We start from the raw sequence: 21011 nt of genomic DNA on the forward strand, positions 1-21011 counted from the left end.
GATTTGTTCATGAGTGTTACCTTGATTTTGCCCAAAAAGAGAAAAAGAAAAAAGAAAAGAGAGAATGCAGTCCTGCCCATTAATTCATTCATGGCTAGATTAGCCTAGAGACTTTTAGCCGACTAGAAAAATATCTACTTTCTAGATCTTAGTCAACCATAACCACTAGCAAGAACTATCATCACTTCATATACGTTCGATAATATCGATCCATTTGCTCTAATCAAAGCCAATTTCTTGATGAGAATCATATTCAACAACAAAAAATAGCCAAGTTAATCAGATTTTGCAATAAAAAGAGATATTATTCACTAAAATGAAGTGGAACTAATTGTATACAAAGGGCAACGGCTTGATTAATAATTTGATATATTCATAATCATCATCTTTCAACAAGAGTAAAAATTTGCAAGTGAAAAGAAAGATGGGGCCTAATGGTGAAGGAACTGAAAAGCTGAGGTAATTTTTTTTTACAATGAAATATGAAAGTAGAATGAGATAGCATCACAAATGATGTGTATTGCAAACAATAGTTTGCACTTAAAAAAAAGAGTTTCACTCTTCGTCTGACTCGAGCCCTGGTATGTACTCTAAGCTCACATCAAACACCACTGGACTGTTTGGTGCAACTCTCGGCCTCCCTGGAGCTGAGGTTAGACCCTTTGGAAACGCCAACTTAATGATGTAACAATCACAGAAACAGAACTTTAAGAAATTAGAAGCTCTGCTGCATTAACCAAATGATATTAGTACAATCTTGTGATGAGCACTTACAGGCCCTGGAATGTAGAGTCTGCGTTTGCCACCAGCTTTCATGCTCAAGATTCCTTCATCAAGTCCCTTGATCACCTGATAAAAAAATATATCAGAAACTACCCCTTGTTGCCACAATGAGCCAATGTAGATATATAGAAGCAGCTTGATGAAAACCTGGCCAGACCCAACGCGAAACAGATACGGTAGACCTTTCTCCAGAGAACTGCAAATGAGTGAATATGACAATTCAATAATAGATTCATTCAGCTAAATATGATTTCAGGATAAAAGTTACTTATCAGTAAAGAAGATCAAATTGTTCGTTTTTTGCATGGATTGAGAAAGATCACCTGTCGAAAATTTGCCCTGAAGGAACCATAGCCACATAATTAGCAGCAACCTGAAACATTTGAAACGTTTCTACATATATCTCAGTGACGAGGACAAGTATACACGGTTTTGTCAACTTATATATTGGATTGATTCACTTCCTTTACCTGAAAACCAACCGGGGGACTCGGGCCTGTACCGACTTTGATATCTTTATACTGAAGCCCTGATTCTGTGGTTACCATTGGAACCTTTAACCAAAAACATCAGACGATCCAAAGGTTGGTGGTACAAAAGTCAAAATCAATCCACAATGTCACGAATGCAAAATGTGTTGTGTGTGATCTCATCTCACCATACATTTTCAAGCTCTTTCTCGCATTCGGCTTCACAAAGTCTCGGTTTATCCTCTGGAGGCAAACCGGCTGCATAAGCCGCAAGCGAGTTCATTGACAATCCTGACACGCCGAGTACCAGTAGCAATGCGTCCCTACGGCTAGAAAGATTATTGATTTTACAGCTTTTGTCTCTTGTCTCTGAAGCTATGACTCTTGTAGCTATACATCTTGATGTATTTGGATTCTTGATGGTTAGACCATTTCTAGTTGCTGAACCTAAATTTACAGCCAGGATTTCACAACTCCAAAACCCAACACAAGTAGACAATTGACGAGTAACGAAGAGTCAATTAAACATAAGAGTGAAGATTCTACAATTCTTATTGCAGTTAAGCCATGGATGAAACCGGTTCAATCTAGACCAAGAAAGATGAGATTTTTCTCAAGGCAAACAGAATTAGCAGAAGAATTTAAACAAATGAGAGCCCATAATTCCAAGTGGATAAGAACAGACGAAATACCTCGTCTTCTTTAAGAAGAACAACTAAGAGAACAGATTCAGTAGCTCCAGGCTCTTACCTAATGGTAGAAGGAGAAACGGTGAAGAAGCTGCCATTTTCTTTTCTTTTTGGGTTTAGCGGTCAGAGAAAAGCTGACGATCTGCAAAAATTTGGCAGAAGAAGCTAACGAGCTTTAGTGTGGATAACGAAATCTCTCGTTTTGTTTGTGCGTTCGGTTCTTGCTGATTTGGCCCATAATTTATTTAATTTTTTTTCTTTTCTTTTTCTTCCGCTAGGGATATATAGGAAACAAGAACGTCAAAGAGTAGATTATCCGAAAGTTAAAACGGCAAGTAGTTTTCGCTACCACAGTGGGGTCCAGTCCACCTTCAGCGAAACGCCGTCGTCTCATTTTTTTCGTCCGACGGTTTAATTAGAAAAGCATTGGTTTATTGGAATTGTATTATATTATAACTTTTTTATAACTAAGGCAACGAATGAATATGAATATAGTTTCAATTATATATGTTGACATAACCAACATATATCAACTATGTGTGGTAGTGTAAATGATAATAATCAAATCGTGAAAATATTGCAATAGTTGCAATTATCAAACTTCAACGGATCCTTGATTAGCAGAAACAATGGCATTGTGCTCCATGAGGAAGAGGCTTGCAATAACCACCTTTGCCATTATTACAACCATTCAAGCACCATTTGTTGCATCTGTCTGTATCTTGAGATGGATTGCATACTCCGAATTTTGGATGTGAATTGCAGCACAACGAACCACTTTCCGTAGAGGCTGATCCTTCAACATCTATAATATAAAAAAACATAAAGTTTTTTAAAAGCTATATATCTAGAGGCATATAAGAATATAAATACATAACTATATGTTTTCTAATATACGCTAATTCACGCGCGAGTTGATCAAAACTTGAAAACATTACAAAGGGTTTGTAATATAAAAAAAGAAGGAAAGGTTTGGCTAAAAACTAACCAATGGAGAAAAGAAGTACAAGTAGCAAAGCAAAGGAAATGAATTTCATGGTAGTGGCCATCTTCGTGGTTTTTTTTGTTTATCGACTGTGGAAGAATAAAGTCAGGTTTGGTTTTCTCTAGGTTTTGTGAAATGCTATGCTATCTATTTATATTTGATTTCGCCTATGTATTATGATCCCACGCATAGCGGAAAACTTAACGTTTTTTTGGGAATTCAAAATAAATATTTAATGTTATTCCTGATTTAGTGATCAAGACTTTAACGTCGAGATACTATGAGTCAAACCTCCTATAAAATCACCCCAAGATTATTCTGATTTTATTACTTTCCTATTTGCGTTCTCTCCGTTCGGTTGTCTTCGACCGCGCGTAAACCGAAAGTCGAATTGAAGCTAGGAGGCAATAGAAATGTTCATGCACTTAGATGTAGACACAGAGATTTGTCCAATCTGTGTTGGTATAATATTATAAGTTCACAATGGCTTTGGCTTATAAAATGATGTGCATAAGTGGAAATCATTTCGGTTACATTATTACAACATTGGTATACTAATATGATACATTCTCTTATTATATATGATGATCTCTTATTTTAATTATATTGCGAACATTGGTTGTTTCGGATGGATAGTGAGAAAACCTTAACAAGAGAGGTTATCTCCAGGTTCAACTCCAAGCTTGACACAGTAGTCTCGGAAGTATCCCATCCTCTTGTTGACGCTTGCAGAATCTCCTCCGTTACACTCAATACCATTTACAGCTTTGATCGTCGCGCCAAAGCCCTGGTTAAATACCCCGCGAGCTTTAGTTGTCCAGAACCAGAAAGCGGTCTTGAAGGCAAGAACCTGGTCTTGAGCAACTTTCTCTGGTGAAGCCAACAAGTCCTCCTTCAGGTCTCTGCCACAGGGACCATAGTTATAGTTCCAAGAGAGCTGGATCGCACCACGACCATAGTAGCCCTTTCCTGGTGCACATGGGAAGTCTGTTTTGCTTGTGTCACAATATTCTCCCCTTGCGGCCTTGGCTGGTCCATCGACTTCCTCAATGTAGCACATGACTGCAACAAGGTATAATCAAATGATTACAAAGCAAAATCATATTGGTAAGCATATAATATCTGAGAAAGTTGAAAACTCGAGAGAATATTAATTTACTTCTTTTGTTAGATTAGCAAAAAGTTATGGAGTTTTTAATAATCTAAGAGAACTACTTACATTGAGTTTCGTGGGTGACGTGAGCGAAGAAGGCAGCGATTTCGCGTTTGGAGATGGAAGAACCAAAGCTAGGGTAGGAGTTAGCTGCAGCGAGGAAGGCGTCGTGAGTGTAGAATCCTTTACCTTTGCAATCACTACCAGTTGCTTGGTCAATTATAGAGTTAAAGAACTCTGGTGTCACGGTTCCTTCAAGTGAAACAGTAGGATCATTATTTCCGCCACCGTTGCTCCTGCAAGGTCCTTCTTTGCATCCCACGCCACAGTAATCATCGGTCGTACCACAGTAACCATGTTGGCTGCAGCATAAGCCAGAGGCGCAGCCGCAGTTCTGAGAGCTGACTGATTTGGATACGGTTAGGATCAGGAAAAAGAGAGTTGTGAGGAAAAGGGCAAACTGTTCATTGCGTGATGTGGTTTTAGCGTGATTCGCCATTGTTTTTCTGTGTATGTTTTGTCTGTGAGAGGCAGATAGATGTGTATTCGCTTCGTGTTTTTATAGTGGAGAAGTGAAAGACTATGATAGATCCGTGAAGAAAACGTTTTTTTGTGATTTCTAAGTCAATATCAATACCACGTAAACATTTTAGTTCTAGCCCATTCGTCACGTCACGTTACGTAGAGAAATTTCCAAACAAATATCGATACATTTTCGTTTGAATTTTCAAATATTCGTTAAAGCTTTTGTGGTTACGATAGCTCCGGGAACCTATCCATCCCTTCTAGCAATTATTATACCATTTCTCAAGCTTAATCCCTAGGTTGTGTTGTCTACTTAGTATGGAAAGAAAGAATCTTGAGTATTTTCAAGTGTGTCAAATGGACAATTATTGCAATTTGAAGGGCCATTAATTAGGAACAAAGTATAATCAAATTGATACCTCTTCCACCGTAAAATTAATCAGGAACGAATTATAATCAAATTGATACCTCTTCCACGTTGCCTCCGAGATCGCCAAGCATCGCGATTGCCTCTCACAACGCAACTGGAATTGGAATTTTATTTTTGCATGTGTTTCGTTTCATATTAATAGTATTGCATTTTTTTTTTCGTTACACTGTCGTGGGGATAAATTTTTGTGTCATTGGAAAAATCCGAACTACTTTTTAGAAGAGTCAATTGTTAACCCAAAAATATACGTAAGAATTAAGTTTTTTTTTTTTTTTAATTGAAAATATTCGCCAATTTGAAGAACAATTGAAATATGGTTGTACTTTCTTTTAATACAGTTTCAATGGGTAGAAGGTTGTAGTCAGTTGGTTATACTAGTCGCATGTTGTGTGATAACAACACAAATTTAAATTCATCAATAGACGTGTGAAAAAGGTCACAGTTGTTGCCAAAAAGGAAAAGTCAAAGAATATAGAAGCTGATCTCAATCTTAGTTAACTTTCGGTTTGGTGATATGTATATAATCTACAAAATCTTATTACATGGGTAAGAAATAAAAATCCCAACAAAAAGGAATGAATATATGAATTTATGATGTTGATCTTCTCTTGAATATTATAATTAGGTTCTTACAAGGAATGCTTATTTATTCCAGCCATTTAAAAATCTTAAAAAATATTTTGAGTACTTGTAAAAACACGTGAATTACGGTAGCCAATAAAACATTTTTTTTTTGTTGAGAAGAATATATATATATATATTTGTTTCTTTTTTTAAGTAAAAAAATATATATATAAGAAGATAAGTAAATAGTACTTCTTTATAGAAACAGGACGTACGGTTGTAAAATCATTCACTTGTTTTTTTTTTTTTTTTTTGACCAAAGGCTATATCATTAACTTGTTTAAGACAATTGGTAAGTATATGAGCGGTTAAACCTCCAATCACAAACCTCCAATTCTGATCCGAGGGATTTGAAGAGAATTTTCATTTTACTTCTTCCTTGGCAAGATATTTTTTTCCTCGAAAGTTTACTTTTCCAGTCCAAAATGTTTATCTTTGGGATATTTGCGAAGCAATTACAAGGACTCAGTCAAAAACTCCTAGAGTGTAAGAGTCAATACCCTAAACAGATGAACTTTAAAGCCAACTCTCTTGAATAAATGCCCATGTAATTCCAATAAGTTTCATATACTGTTTTTACCGAAAAAAAGTTTCTTAAACTGTGTTTGTGTTTTTAGTTAGAGAGTTATATGTTTTGGTTGGAGGACTCCTTATGTTGCTTTCAAGGCGATCCAGCTCATATTTCTCAGTTGAACTAGACCCCGAGACTATTCTTTGCTCATAATTGGTGTTGGTTACCGTACGTTCTCCTTTTGCAGCATGGTTCATTAAATTCAGAGCTCAATCGACCCATTTAGTTAAATTAATTCGTTCATCGTTACATTTTTAATACAACATTAATATTACATGATATATTTTTCCTCATCATCTTATGTGATCTCTTATTCTTATCTTTCGGATGGATAGTGAGTAAACTTTAACAAGAGAGGTTATCTCCAGGTTCGACTCCAAGCTTGCCACAGTAGTCTCGGAAGTAACCGATCCTCTTGTTGACAGTTGCTGAATTTCCTCCGTTACACTCCATACCATTTATAGCTCTGATCGTGGCGCCAAAGCCCTGGTTAAATTTCCCGCGAACGTTAGTAGTCCAGAACCAGAAAGCGGTTTTGAAGGCAAGAGCCGGGTCTTGAGCCACTTTCTCTGGGGAAGCCAATAGGTTCTCGCTTAGGTCTCTGCCACAGAGGCCGTAGTTGTAGTTCCAAGAGAGCTGGATCGGACCACGACCGTAGTAACCCTTTCCCTGTGCACATGGGAAGTCTTTGTTCTCTCTGTCGCAATAGTCTTCGGCTTTGGCTGGTCCATCAATTTCCTCAATGTAGCACATGACTGCAACGAGGTATAAGTAACTGGTTACAAAAATGAATACTAGTAGTGGACATATAATTCGAACCAAAGTTACCAAACCTTAAAATATTTTTTTTTGATGATTTTAGTATTTTAAACATATAAATGAATAACAACATCTATTATAGTTATATATATTAATAGGCTCAAAATAAGTTTAATAATTAAAGAACTATCTTTTTTTAATCCCAAAATCGAATTGAACTTTGACTTACATTCAGTTTCGTGGGTGACGTGAGCGAAGAACGCAGCGATCTCACGTTTTGAGATGGAAGAACCAAAGCTAGGGTAGGAATTGGCTGCGGCAATGAAGGCGTTGTGAGAGTAAAACCCTTTACCTGCACAGTCATCTCTTGCTTGGCTTATGATTGAGTTAAAGAACTCTGGTGTTACCGTTCCTTCGAGCGAAACGGCGTCTCCGCCACCGCCACTGTTTCCGTCACCGGCACTAACGCTATGGCAAGGACCTTCACGGCAGCCATCGCCGCAGTAATCGTCGGTCTGACCACAGTAACCATATTGGCTGCAGCAGAAGTCAGAGGCACATCCGCAGTTTTGGGAGGTTACCGGTTTGGAAACTGTTAGGATGAAGACAAAGAGAGTTGTGAGAAGAAGTACAAATGGGTGTTTTATTATGTTGGATTTGGCGTAAGTTGACATTGTTTATTTTGTTTTTTTTTCGGTGTGTGTGTGTGTGTGTGTGTGTGTGAGGCTGAGAGAGGTATATTAGGCTGGTGTTTTATAGTGGAGATGAAGCTGACAGTGAGGGAGAGTAAAGACGATTATAGGATTCATCCGTGAAGAAGACGTTGTGGAAAACAAGTGTTTTGGACAATTTCCAAGTCAACGTCAACTCATGCAAGACTTTTGATTTTGCAAGTTAGGCAGGGAAATTTCCACACAAACAACTTTCATTTAAGTATTATAAAAATTCAGAATATTTCTTTTTTAAATTGTTGATATTCTTTTTTACTTACAAATAATTTTGTTATATAGATTTCGTAAAGAAAAAGTATCAGTAGTAAACATGGCGGGGGAGAAATGTAAAGGTAATGAATATGTTTTCTAGGCCTAATAGAAGAAAAAAAAGAAATTTTAAAGTAAATAAATAAAACATATTCCGTCGATTAAAAAGCAACTAAAATATGTTACAGTTCTTTAAGATATACATGGCCTCAATCGTGATTTACGGTTTACTGATTTTGATTAGCACAATCGTTGGACTATTATCCATTTTGAAATATGATCATGTGTATGTGTGGCCATGTAGGTTATAGATGATAAAAAAACATGGTCTCAATCACTCGCATAAAACATGGTTTTGTTAGTTGAAACTTGAAAACCGAAATTATTCAACCACTAAACAATTACGGTGGTGCTACTGCCGTTTATTTCACGTGATAAAAACACATTATATAATAGTAATATAATACCATATATATATATATATATTGTAAATGTCAAACTCAAACACGTATTACTCTCAACTTCACTTTCCCAAAACGATACACAAGAAAAGGAAAATCAGTTTCACAAGATTATTACAAACAACTTTTGCTTCTGAAACAGGGAACATTGAAACCAAACACAAAGTACTAGTACATACGTGAGATTTAACTTCAACTTTATTATCTCACTATTTATTTTAGTAGCAGCAACTTCCCACGTCACGTGCCATATTACGTGTGTGTGCGTATGTGTTTAAAGAGCTATTTAGCAGCTAAGGTTAGGACCAGGATCCACACCAAGCTGTCCACAATAGTCTCTATAGTATCTAATCCTTGCATTGACCGCACCCGAGTTCCCACCGTTACACTCCATTCCATTGATGGCTCTAATGGTGGCTCCAAATCCTTGGTTCAGCACCGGTCTTACCCTGTTCATCCAAAACCATAGACCCGTCCTGAAAGCCACAGTTGGATTGCTACTCACAAGCTCGGGCTGGCGTAGAAGGTCGAGACCGAGACTCCGACCACAAGGTCCGTAGTTGTAGTTCCATGATAGTTGGATCGGACCACGACCGTAGTAGGTTTTGCCCGGTGCACATGGGTATTGCCTGTTGTTCTTGTCGCAGTAGTCACGTGACGCACCATTTATTTCTTCGATATAGCAGAAGTCTGAACGATATAGAGTAACAAAGTGATTTATAATTAGCCCAATCAACTGAGATCAAGTCAAAACCTTCATTTGTTTATTATATCGAATGTTTTCAACATGAATGATTTTAATACTTAATGTGTTATAATTTACTAATCACCATTCTTAAATTTCAAAAGCAGACGTATAGAGATATCCAATCCTTTGGTTGAGAATAGTTTACTTATATTTATGTTATAGTTTAAAAAAGTTAGAACTAGTCATCATGATAGAGTAGGTGTATAGAAAAAAAATAAAAAATATATATATATAAATATATATATTAAAAAGAAAAGAATCTTACGTCCAGTTTCGTGAGTGAAATGAGCAAACATGGTAGCAATTTCACGTCTAGTAACGGAATTCGCAAAGCTGGGGAAAGTATTAGCGGCGTTGATGAAAGAGTCGCGGGTGTAAAATCTTTTTCCGGCGCAGCCATTACCGGCTTGGTTGATAATGCCGTTAAAGAAACCTTGTGTCACAATACTACCGACAGATCCACCACTGCCTCTACAAGGACCTGATCTGCACCCGGCACCACAGTAAGCATCAGTGGTACCGCAGTAACCATACTGACTGCAACAGACGTTTGGGGCGCAACCGCAATTCTGAGACCTAACGGTTTCAGAGTAGAAACCTAAGAGGCAGAGCAAAAGAACTAAAGAGATACGTGTGAGAACCATGTTTTGAGTTATTGTTTGTGGATGAGTAGAAAGAGTTTGTGAGGTATTATATACATAGGGATACATGTTGCTTATTTAGGGTGGGCCGAAATAAATGTTTCTCTCTCTAACAATTGATTTGGTACTATTCTAAAACGGGTTTGACTTTTACTTTGCTCTTTCCCCACATTAATATTGTGGACATGGTCTAACATTTTTATTTTCTTTTTCAAACAAGTAGTATGCTGGTGCTTTGCCTACCAAAGAGTATTTCATTCTGAAAGAAATTTAATTTATTTTCCCTTCGAAAATATTGGTTGTTTTCAAATTTATTTTTTGTTTGAAAATATAAATTGTTTTCGAATTTTAATGCAGGAATTTTAGAAAATATTTCAATTTTAGCCTTATTAATAGTATATTAATAAGAGGTATATAAATTTAAATAATATGGTAGTTTTAAATTCTTAGGAAATATATGTAAATTACAGGTAAATAGCAATCGTGAATTATACTTGTTCCTCAACCAGCAGAAGTTACTTTTAAAGGATAGTAGAAGACAATACGTCAATAAAATAGCATAATGGTATTACTTTGTTATATGAGTTTAATAACTCTGCAACACTCCGCTTCATATTCTTCACTTCAACATCAATAGTTTTCCCCTTCTCTCTCTTTCGCTCTCTCTACTTGCTTTTTTTTTGGTAAAAGTCTCTCTACTTGCTTTCAATCATAGTCGGAAAAAGATCGACTAAGAGATGAAAGCGTGGATTATTTCACATTGGAGGAAAATTATGTTTGTTACTCCATTGTACATATACTATAAAAATATACATTTTAGTTATGTCAGCTTTAATTTAGATTGCATACCAGATTTTTTTGGGATAAAATAAAATCATGGAGAGAACCCACATTTAACGCGGCAACGCCCATGAGTCTACTTCAAAATCTCATTGACTTTTCCATTTATTTTGGTCAGAGTAATCTCATATCTCGTAAGCGAAAATGTCACACGTAGGATAAAACCACCGAGATACATGCACATAATACATGAATCACCTTGGTACAAAGATCCAAGATCACTCTTAAGAAAAAAAGAAAAGGCAGCCCGAAAAACGGCCACAAAACCATCCTATAATTAAGGTAAGGTCAAAACGTTGCATTTTATGTCTTTAATTCATACAGATGGCATCCATAGCAGAAGCACAAAAAGAAGCCACAAAACCATCCTACATTCCTACTATACCTCCCCAGCTGTGAATGGCCTACACAATTTACGTACGTAGATTAAGACTCAACATCATATCTATTCGTATTAAATTTTAAACAATAATACGGCAGGTAAATAGTGAAAAGTACTAGATAACTTTATATTACAACGAAATTGTCAGGGTAATAGAAGTGTGTGACATCCTCTCTCTCTTTTTTTCACAAGAAACCAATTACCATTTTGAGATTAAAATATAATAATGGCATGAGATAGTATGGATTTTCACCCAAAAAAAAAAAAGATTATAAGGGAAAACGGTAGGCTTCATCGATTACCGTTTGTTGTGTATAGTCTCGATCATTGGCCTAAATATGCATAAGGCTCCTAGAACCAATTAATAAGTCTCTTACTGATTGTCAAATTTTGTAATTTTTCTTAATAGAATTGGGAATTCCGAGTTGAAACACAAGCTAATACCCTGAAGCTAGTAAATTTCTTATTCACATATCCTAAATTATCACGAACACTATATTTACAGTTATTTTACAGTATTAGGTGCGAATATCCTAAAAGCAGATACCGTAAATGTCAAACTCAGACATTTATTAATGTTGAATTCACTTCACAAGACATGATAAAAGAAAAGAAGAGCACTTTCACAAGATTATTACAAACAACTTTTTACTTGTGACGCAGGGAACACTGAGACCCAACACAGAGTACATACGTGAGATTTAACTTTATTACTTCACTTATTATTTCACCTTGAATACTAACTTCCCACAACACGTGCCAGGTAACGTGTGTGCGTGTTTGTGTTGGAAGAGCTTTCTAGCAGCTAAGGTTAGGACCAGGGTCCACACCAAGTTGTCCACAATAGTCTCTATAGTACCTAATCCTTGCATTGACTGCACCTGAGTTCCCACCGTTACACTCCATACCATTGATGGCTCTAATGGTGGCTCCGAATCCTTGGTTAAGTACCGGCCTTACGCTATTCATCCAAAACCACAGACCCGTCCTGAAAGCCACAGTTGGGTTGCTACCCACTAGCTCGGGCTGGCCTAGGAGGTTAAGGTTGAGACTCTGGCCACAAAGCTCCGTAGTTGTAGTTCCATGATAATTGGATTGGACCACGGGCCGAAGTAGCCTTTGCCCGGTGCACAAGGGTATTGCCTGTTGTTTTCATCGCAGTAGTCATGTGACGCTCCTTTATTTCTTCTATGTAGCAGAAATCTATATGGTATAGAGATGCAAATGAAACAAACTGCTTTAGGATCATTCCAATTTATTGAGATCACGTCAAATCATGTTCAATTTTATTATATCGAAGGTTTAGTCTTATACGTACGTCTTTTACTATGATTGTTTCAAAACGCTTAACGTGTTATAGTATTCTAATCATCAGCTTGTAATTTAAAAACAGACATTTAAAAATATCCATGCCTAAGGTTTTGACATAATATACTGTACTCGTATTTATTATAGTTTACTAAAAACTGGAATGGGACATGATGTATAGATAATAGTACATATTATATAAAGAGAGGATAGATATGGATTCTTACGTCCAGTTTCGTGAGTGAAATGAGCAAACATGGTTGCAATTTCACGCTTGGTAACAGAATTTGCAAAGCTGGGGAAAGTATTAGCGGCGCTGATGAAAGAGTCGCGGGTGTAGAATCTTTTTCCGGCGCAGCCACTACCGGCTTGGTTGATAATACTATTAAAGAAACTTTGAGTCACAATGGTACCGACCGAACCACCAGTGGCAGGAGGGTTTCCACCACTGCTTTTGCAAGGGCCTGATCGGCACCCAGTACCGCAATAAGGGTCGGTGGAACCGCAGTAACCGTACTGACTACAACACAGGTTTGGGGCGCAACCGCAGTTTTGAGACTTGACGGTTTCAGAGTATAAACCTAAGAGGCAAAGGAAAAGGACTAAGGAGATTTTTGTGAGAGCCATGTTTTGTGTTATTTGTTTGTAGATGAGAAGGAAGAGGTCGTGAGGTATATATACGGCCAGATGTTGGGTAGTTTGGTCATTTGCATTTTTGGATTGGGAGGACATAAAATGTTGTTCTCTATAATACTACAATCAATTATGTATTCCGAAATACGACTTTGACTTTTAATCTTCCTCTTGCTTAAGATATTTAATTTGTTTTTTTTATTATAAAGAAGATATTTAATTTGTTAAATGATTTTTTTTAAAAACACAGTTATATAGTACTATTTTTTAATTCTGTTATAAAATCTCTTATTTGATTTCCCAAACTGTATAAGACGAGGTCTTTTTGAGAGAAATATTTTAAAAATGGTTTTTCTATCGAATTGACATCGTATTTAACCAGAGAAATGTTAAGGTCTACAATCTAAAAATAATATTATGGCTGATGCCTGATGGCATAATGTAAAACTTATAATGTATTCTAATTCTATATATAACTTATACTTTATTACACGGTTTTTGTGTTCATTCATCATAAAAAAATTGTTTTTTTTTGGTTCACTAAACAATGAAGCATATGTATCTTTATGATTGTTTATTATCATCTATTATAAAATGAAATATATTTAAAATAGGCGGTAAGAAAACAAGTCATGGATTATAGAAGTTAATGTTTTATTCCTTTTCTGACATTTTATCTTAGTACTTAGTACAGTTAAACATTTCAATAGTAATTGACCAATCATCAAATAATTATATATATTGTCGATCAGTTGCTACTAGCTAGCATAGAGTTTCCAAAAGCCGGCCCTAAGAAGAGAAGTCGCATATGTCAGAATTAATCTTGGTACCATGTGAGCCGTGGTTGGGTCCAGTAGCTGGCGGCTATTCAAATTCAATGTATATAAATCTCAGATTAAGTTTAGATTATTCCAGGCATCTTTCAAATTTGCCCTTAAATATAATTCATTTTTCTTATTCGACCCTTTGCGAATCATAAAAGTATTCAATAACATTATTATTTGTATTTACCACTACTAATAAATATTTATGATTGACAAGCAATGTGTAGTTAGTTTCTAACGATGGATAAAGGATGTCTAGCCTTAAAATGATATTTAGCTTCATAAGAGTAGACTTTCACTTTGAATGATTCTTCTAGCCTATGTACATTGATTTGCCTTTTCGTCAACAGATCTATGGCGATAGTTAAATTTATATATAAACTCGTCAATTATTTTCCTTCTAGGATGGTCTACACGTCGGTACGTCGGTACCGGTGAATAGAAAAGTTTAAGTCTTCGGTTATTCATCGACCACTTCCAAATAACTTTTTTTTTATATGCGAAGAGAGGAATTAATTCATATATGCTTAAGTGCTTAACCTTACAATTTGAGGAAATTTTTTTGTTTAAATCTCTATTAAATTTTATTTTGTATAATATTCTCTATCAAGGACAAAAATGTTATAGGAGGACATCATTTTTTCTGCATAATTACCATTTTATGTATATAAGGTGAACATATAACTTGTAAGCAAAAATATATTAGAATTACAGTGTTTTTAAAAATGAAACTCGTAACTAACTCAAAATCTAAAAATCTCTCAAGTTTGAATTTACAATTTGTGTTACAATTTATTTATATAAAATTCTGAATTATATTTTTTTTGAAAGAAAATCTGAACACAACTCCATGTGTATGTGGTAAGCTGAGTTTTTTTTAAAGAATTAGAATATTAAATTATTTATTATGTACTGATGATGTATTCAGAGAAACACAACCATTAATCAGATATCATTGATGGACGGTTACATTGTATGCGTTATTGCTTATGGCCAAACAGGATCACAAAACACATACACCATGGTGAGAATTGTTCTACAGATTAGAGATCTTGCCTTTCTACATATGTAGATACTCATCATATTTCTTAATGCATGATGGTTTTCTAGGCGAATCAGCAACAATCCAAGACAATAATTAATTATAATTAATTCAAAATCAACGTAGTATTACACTATTTAATGTTGTTTTAACAATGGAGACCTTCATCCGGAGTAACCCCGAGGATCTTGCACAAGTCCACATATTGCTTGACTAAGTTCATCGTATCTTCAGGATGTAAGCTGTCGCATAATAGACCGTTCACCCTCTTTGAGGTTTCTCCAAATCCTAAGTACAAAGCCGGACGAACGTTTTTTGTCCAGAACCACATTGCAAATTTGAAAGCCACTTCCGGGCTACGAGCCACCATATCCGGATCTTTCAACAGAGGCAACCTGAGGAATTTGCCCGCTGCACCGTAGTACTCGTTCCATCTGATTGTTTGGAGCGGACCACGACCATAGTATTGCTTTCCCGGTTCACAAGGGTACTTCTTGCTCGGGGAGCAGTACTTCCCTTTCGCTTTATCTTCTTTGTAACAAAAGCCTTTGAATTAACACAATATATCCTATTAGTTAGAGTCTTCCGAAAAAAAAAATATATGTTATTTATTGGTCAAGATTCTTTAAACGCGGCTGCAACGTTCGTAAATTCTTCAGTGGCCATAAGAAAAAAAAGTGGATCTCAAGACATTAGTTGTGTGTTTAGCTAGTATAGTGGACGATGTCAAAAAAAAAAAATAATAATAGTATAGTGGGCTTACTTTTTGATCCGTGAGAGAAATGTGTCAATATGGCTGCGATCTCACGCTTAGCCACCGATCTTTTATAGGTTCCGAAGGATTTAACTGCGGCGATGAAAGCCTGGTGAGTGTAGAACCCTTTTGCAGGACAATTGCTTCCTACTTTGCTCATGATGCGTTTGAACAACGCTGGTGTGACAATTTTCTCTATTGGACCGCGTTGACTGGCATTGAGGTTGTAGTCGAATCCATAGGATTTGTTTGTGAGATTGCAAGGGCCACTGAAGCACCAAAAGCCACATTGGTCATCTTTTATCCCACAGTAACCCCACGAGCTGCAACACTCCTCAAGGCCTGGACACCCAGTTGTCTGGCAATTCTGGGAGAACACGGTTCTGGCCATGATGGCAAAAGTGAGTAGGAAAAAAATGAGAGCGTTTTTAACAGTCGCGTTTTGGGTCGACATAATTAGTCTTTTGGTTTTAAGATATGGAGAAACGACTTATTTGGAAACTCAGTCGTGTGAAAAAAAAAAACAGGTTGGCTTGGAGACGCTTTTGTAGTGAAACAGTGGTCAGTTACGTTTGAAATTCATTGATTATTTCTTTACAATAAATATAGATTGCTTTCTTTAGCAAGGTTCAAAATTCTTTCTTTATAAGTAATACTAGTGTATGATCCGCGCTACGCGCGGACGTTTACCATTGTTTTTATATTACGATTCTTCTCTATTATATTATACACATGTTTTTTTCCTTTTTTATAGTTTTATATATGGGAGACTTATGTCTCTTATAAAAGGTGTTATTCGGGGTGTTTTTTTTTAATAATTTTTTGGTTAATGTTATGGAAGTGCTATATTTATTCTTGTTAATTTATTTTTGTTTATGAAGTATTTGTTTTTTTTGTTTTTTTAATTTGTAATTGTGAAAGCACTTTCTCTGTTAGTATATTTTGTATAAGGCCTTGAGTCAAAAGAAGTACAAAATGTCTATATTGAAATCGGGTTTGGATGGTTAGTATGAAAGTTTTTTTTTAGTCTGTAATTTTTTGTATTATTTTATATTGGCTCATTTTCCAGCTATATTTATTTGTTCGTTCGATGTTTATGAAATCTCATTTTGATTATACAAAGCTGTGTCCGTTTCTAACCCTTCATAATTGTAGGTATTAATCGATAGCTCTCTCAAATGTTGGCAAAACTCTTCTATTGTTGATAGAGGGTGCTTCAATTGAAAGAGGGTGATTGAAATTTTGGTCGGACCAACCTTTTGTTCATACTCATTCCTTTGGTCTCTAATTGAGTCATTTTTTTCATCCTCCTTCTCTTTCTTCCTTGGGTGATTCAGTGACGTTTATTTCGGTATTGTCCACTCTTGCAGTGCTTTTTTCCAGAATCGGTGCCGGTCTAACCCCTTCCATGATTTCTTAGATATACCTCTATTCGTCATCATATTGGGGAGCTGATCAGTTTCTCAGCTTTGGAATTGGTTTTTTGGGTGTGCCGTTGGTGACTCCAATTTGGCATGGATTTCATGGATCCTTTTTGGGATTGGTAGAAAGTCCAGCGTTTATGGTTAAGCTGAGCTGAGTTTTTTTTCTAGAAAATATTACTTCCGTCGAAAAATTTGTTTATGCAATTCTCTTTTGATGGTGATTCCGTGATTGTTGTCGTTCATATAGTTTGTTTAATTTTAGTTTCTAGTAGTGTGATATTTGATTTATTTAAAGACGTCTCATCATTTGCCGTAACTGAAGAAACCGGACAAACTAAAAATTTAAAAAAAAAATAATTGCATAGATGGCTGCTGAGGTGGCAGCACCAAGCTATCTTTATATATAGATAACAATAAATTATACCAACAACAACAACAAAAAAGCTTTTCTTCGCCAGTAGTGGAGATATCAATATTGCTCACTACTTGTAGTATTTGTGAATATATTAATAAAGAACTGGCATTAAAAAAATCTCTTGATCTGGATCAAAATGAGCAATAATATTAGTGCGATTGATTAGATTTGATTATTAAATCAATCTGTAGTTCTTCACCCTTAATTTAAGTTTCTATTTTTTTAGTAAGTGGATCGCTAATCCGTCATCCCCATTCTATGTTTTCTTTTTGTAAAACTTCCAACAAAAAATTAAAGTCACTCTCAACCTCATTCTATGCTTAAATGATTACTCAGGATTGGATATGGGTTGGTGGTGACTGGGACAGCATAAATAAAAGTTTTGAATCCCATTCTTTCTTACATTGTTTTGCTTTTCAGTGTTGCATGTTCTCTCCATGCGCATGCTTATCTTTTTTTTTTTCAATCAATAATAAATATTATATCGGGTTAATTGATCAACCTATAGCCACTACACAAACGTAAACCACTAAGCTATATTTCATGGTTCTCTTCCATGTCGCATGCTTTAGGGGTACAATTTGTAGTAATATATGTTTTCATTTTTTGGTAAAGGCCTTCAATTAAATATTTTGTTTACATCATTATTTTATAATATAGTATTTATCTTTTTGTCTAATTAAGTACATCACATAACAACTTTTTACAAACTATAAAAAAGATTTTCTATGTTTGTTAATTAACATTCCATTTATTAAAAATTCATACAAATTTTTAAAGTTTGTAATATAATAATCGTCATCCAGAACCAAAAATTCAAGTTCCTTATATGATAGTTCGGAATCGTCATGCGATATTCCTTGAGTAAGAATGGTTCGAATTATTACAAGCGTAGTATAAATGTCCTAACTAAAAACAATCGAGACCTTGATCAGGAGTAACCCCAAGCATCGTGCAGAACTCTATGTATTGCTTAACCTTGTTATTCGCACCGTCACGACGCCAGTTATTACTGCATTCTCGGCCATCGACCCTCTTTGTGATTTCTCCAAATCCTAAGTACAAAGCAGGACGCACGTTCCTATTCCAAAACCACATGGCGAATTTGAAAGCCACTTCAGGGCTACGAGCCACCAAATCTGGATCCTTCAATAGAGGTAACCCTAGGTGCTTACCAGCCGCACCATAATACTCGTTCCACGTGATTGATTGGAGCAAACCTCGACCATAGTATTTTTTTCCCGGTTCACAATGGTACTTCTTGCTCTTTGAACAGTACTTCTCCGACGATATTTCTTCTTTGTAGCAAAAGTCTTTACATAACGTAGAATATGTTAGAGATTTCCAATTTTCTTTTTTTTAAAAAAAATGTAGATATGTATCATGATAATTGTTCTTCGAACGCAAACGCGAACGTTTGCATGTAATCATGATTTGCAAACGAGGAATTTTAAATGATTGGACGAGCTCGATTGCTATTTAGCAAGTTATTCCAGCATTGAACTGCAAATAACGTAAAATAGAATTGGGAGAGAAAAACACTTTTTTTGCTTTAGTATAATGAAACTTACTTTTAGATCCATATGAGAAATGAGCCAATATCGCGGCAATCTCGCGTTTAGCTACTTTTCCTTTGTAAGCTCCAAACGATTTAAAGGCTTTAATGAAAGCCTCATAAGTGTAGAATCCTTTTGCTGAGCAATTGTTTTGGACTTTGCTCATGATGCTGTCGAACAACGCTGGTGTGATGACACTCTCTATTTTACCACGTGGACCAGCATCGACGTTGTAGTCATATCCATAGGATTTGCCTTTGATAAAGCAAGGACCACTGAAACAGAAAAATCCACAGTAATCGCCTTTGGTGCCACAATAGCCCCATCTGTTGCAGCATTCCTTAAGGCCAGGGCAACTAGTATCCTGGCAATTTTGTGAGAACGCTGTCTCGGCTAAGATTGCTAAAATGAAGAGGAAAAAAATGAGAGCGTTTTTTAGAATCGCGTTTTGGGTCGCCATTTTAACTTTTTTGGGAGTTGACTTACAGTTACAGCAAAGGAGTCTTTTGAAATGGGGACTTGTGTGAAGAAACGAGGAGGGTTTGTAGACGTATTTGTAGTTCAGAATTACTGTGTAATTCAGTTGGTCAACTATAATAACATGATACTGTATTATTCTTTACGTTTAGTACGAAGTATACACATTTTCTTAAATGACACTTCAGAAGTCTAGTAAATATTCTTTATATTAAGCTGTTAGCCACCAGTGGTGGAGACTACATATATCAAATTATCAAATGCTCGATTAGATGTACTATTTGAACTCTATAAAATTCACAGGTCAACTATTAACCCTCTATTTTTTGAAAAGATCAAATTAAAATTAATCTTTCACGTGACAATCTGCTGCTTTGTTATGAATATGTTCCATCCCTACGAGTTTCATATGAACTTGTTGAAATATAAAAGAATATTAAAAGCTTAAAGGTGGATCATAAGAAACTAGATTCAGTTCGGCCAATAGGAGATTTGATCGCTTGATCTATTGCAGGTGAGATGGGACAAAAATGTGCCATTTGGAAAACTCAAGAAACTAGTTCCATTTATTTTATTATGATTTTTCCTAAACTATCCTTTTCCAATTCCTAGTTCAAAAATTCCAGTATTAACTTAACATCCGTACTTTGAATCAGATTAATATTATTATTTTTTGGTAATTAATGACACTCCGCTATATTTTTTCATTGTGCACCACACCATCGCATTATTGTTGCTTCCACACCAGACCACCACATCATCTAGCTGCCTCGACCGTTATCAACATCATATTGTCTCAACTGGTCAAGGTCAAACTTTTACCTTCGGAGTTACTAACTTAATTAGAGATGGGTAAGCCAGTAAAAAAAGCCTAGCCTTGAACATCATCAACACCTTTGTTCATAATGAGAGTCGAACCCGGGGGGATATATAGCGAGTCCAGCGCCTGAACTACTATATGGTTACCCACTGCTGGGTTGGTTCAAATCTATTCAACGGTATTTTTCTTTGTTATTTTCGGTCATAAGGAATCCTTTTATTCGAACAATACATGTATTATAGTTTTATTTTATTATAGATTTTTTATTATATCTTCACTATAGCTGATATGTTAAAACTAACCATCTATATGTATATATATGATCGGATCATATGTGGTCTAATATTATATTATTCATTCACTCTCTTCTTGTAAACAATCGTTTGTATTAGTTCTCTATTGTTTTTAAATTAACCTTGATAAGAAAAGATGCGATTCTCACACGCACAAATTAAAGAAAAAGAAGAAAAAATATTGTTATGTTACAATAAACTTTTGTAGTGCGAAAAACAGGGAAATATATATGTTTATTGGATTATGATCATGTAGTTCCATACAAACAACACAATATTAGTTACCTTAAGACACACAAAATATGACTTCGAAGATCTTTTACTTTTAAAACTGTCTTAGTATTTTCGACTTATCTTTATTATTCGACACATGACACCTTAAACCCACACGATCCTTCAGACACACATTAACTAGCTAGTAGTG

The 21011-nt window shown here is 35.6% G+C and overlaps 8 protein-coding genes across 8 annotated transcripts in view; all 8 read right to left on the reverse strand.

The window, feature by feature from the left end:
- Window positions 1-349: 349 nt before the first annotated feature.
- LOC18015574 (peptidyl-prolyl cis-trans isomerase FKBP16-3, chloroplastic) lies at window positions 350-2180 on the reverse strand. The gene is made up of 7 exons (XM_006397464.2): window positions 2004-2180; window positions 1447-1700; window positions 1254-1337; window positions 1107-1156; window positions 931-979; window positions 775-849; window positions 350-675 (listed from the first exon to the last, which is right to left on the reverse strand). The coding sequence occupies exons 1-7, from the start codon at window positions 2038-2040 to the stop codon at window positions 556-558; spliced, it is 669 nt and encodes a 222-aa protein (XP_006397527.1). The 5' UTR covers window positions 2041-2180; the 3' UTR covers window positions 350-555.
- Window positions 2181-2559: 379 nt separating this feature from the next.
- On the reverse strand, window positions 2560-2991 carry LOC18015575 (defensin-like protein 22). The gene is made up of 2 exons (XM_006397465.1): window positions 2931-2991; window positions 2560-2747 (listed from the first exon to the last, which is right to left on the reverse strand). Exons 1-2 carry the CDS (start codon window positions 2989-2991, stop codon window positions 2560-2562), a joined length of 249 nt encoding a protein of 82 aa, XP_006397528.1.
- Window positions 2992-3390: 399 nt separating this feature from the next.
- Window positions 3391-4625, reverse strand: LOC18015576 (endochitinase CHI). The gene is made up of 2 exons (XM_006397466.2): window positions 4147-4625; window positions 3391-3989 (listed from the first exon to the last, which is right to left on the reverse strand). Exons 1-2 carry the CDS (start codon window positions 4577-4579, stop codon window positions 3574-3576), a joined length of 849 nt encoding a protein of 282 aa, XP_006397529.1. The 5' UTR covers window positions 4580-4625; the 3' UTR covers window positions 3391-3573.
- Window positions 4626-6422: 1797 nt separating this feature from the next.
- On the reverse strand, window positions 6423-7708 carry LOC18015577 (endochitinase CHI). Its single transcript, XM_006397467.2, has 2 exons — window positions 7219-7708; window positions 6423-6985 (listed from the first exon to the last, which is right to left on the reverse strand). Exons 1-2 carry the CDS (start codon window positions 7661-7663, stop codon window positions 6576-6578), a joined length of 855 nt encoding a protein of 284 aa, XP_006397530.1. The 5' UTR covers window positions 7664-7708; the 3' UTR covers window positions 6423-6575.
- Window positions 7709-8480: 772 nt separating this feature from the next.
- LOC18015578 (endochitinase At2g43590) lies at window positions 8481-9843 on the reverse strand. Its single transcript, XM_006397468.2, has 2 exons — window positions 9444-9843; window positions 8481-9120 (listed from the first exon to the last, which is right to left on the reverse strand). Exons 1-2 carry the CDS (start codon window positions 9820-9822, stop codon window positions 8717-8719), a joined length of 783 nt encoding a protein of 260 aa, XP_006397531.1. The 5' UTR covers window positions 9823-9843; the 3' UTR covers window positions 8481-8716.
- A 1742-nt stretch (window positions 9844-11585) lies between these two features.
- LOC18015579 (basic endochitinase CHB4) lies at window positions 11586-13007 on the reverse strand. Its single transcript, XM_006397469.2, is given in 5 exon segments — window positions 11586-12103; window positions 12105-12146; window positions 12148-12221; window positions 12224-12244; window positions 12577-13007. Coding segments are annotated over 5 exon segments (801 nt in total). The 5' UTR covers window positions 12977-13007; the 3' UTR covers window positions 11586-11839.
- Window positions 13008-14787: 1780 nt separating this feature from the next.
- Window positions 14788-16110, reverse strand: LOC18015580 (endochitinase At2g43600). The gene is made up of 2 exons (XM_006397470.2): window positions 15612-16110; window positions 14788-15394 (listed from the first exon to the last, which is right to left on the reverse strand). Exons 1-2 carry the CDS (start codon window positions 16054-16056, stop codon window positions 14997-14999), a joined length of 843 nt encoding a protein of 280 aa, XP_006397533.1. The 5' UTR covers window positions 16057-16110; the 3' UTR covers window positions 14788-14996.
- A 2240-nt stretch (window positions 16111-18350) lies between these two features.
- Window positions 18351-21011, reverse strand: part of LOC18015581 (endochitinase At2g43600) — a 3581-nt gene continuing 920 nt past the window's right edge. The window contains exons 2-3 of the mRNA XM_006397471.2: window positions 19013-19462; window positions 18351-18754 (exon numbers count right to left, since the gene is read on the reverse strand). Of these exons, the coding sequence (XP_006397534.1) occupies window positions 18351-18754; window positions 19013-19457 (849 nt within the window). The 5' untranslated portion in view covers window positions 19458-19462. The remainder of the gene's footprint in view (window positions 18755-19012; window positions 19463-21011) is intronic.

This window comes from Eutrema salsugineum, unplaced genomic scaffold (genome assembly GCF_000478725.1).
Source record: "Eutrema salsugineum unplaced genomic scaffold, Eutsalg1_0 scaffold_22, whole genome shotgun sequence".
NCBI classification, from domain to species: domain Eukaryota; kingdom Viridiplantae; phylum Streptophyta; class Magnoliopsida; order Brassicales; family Brassicaceae; genus Eutrema; species Eutrema salsugineum.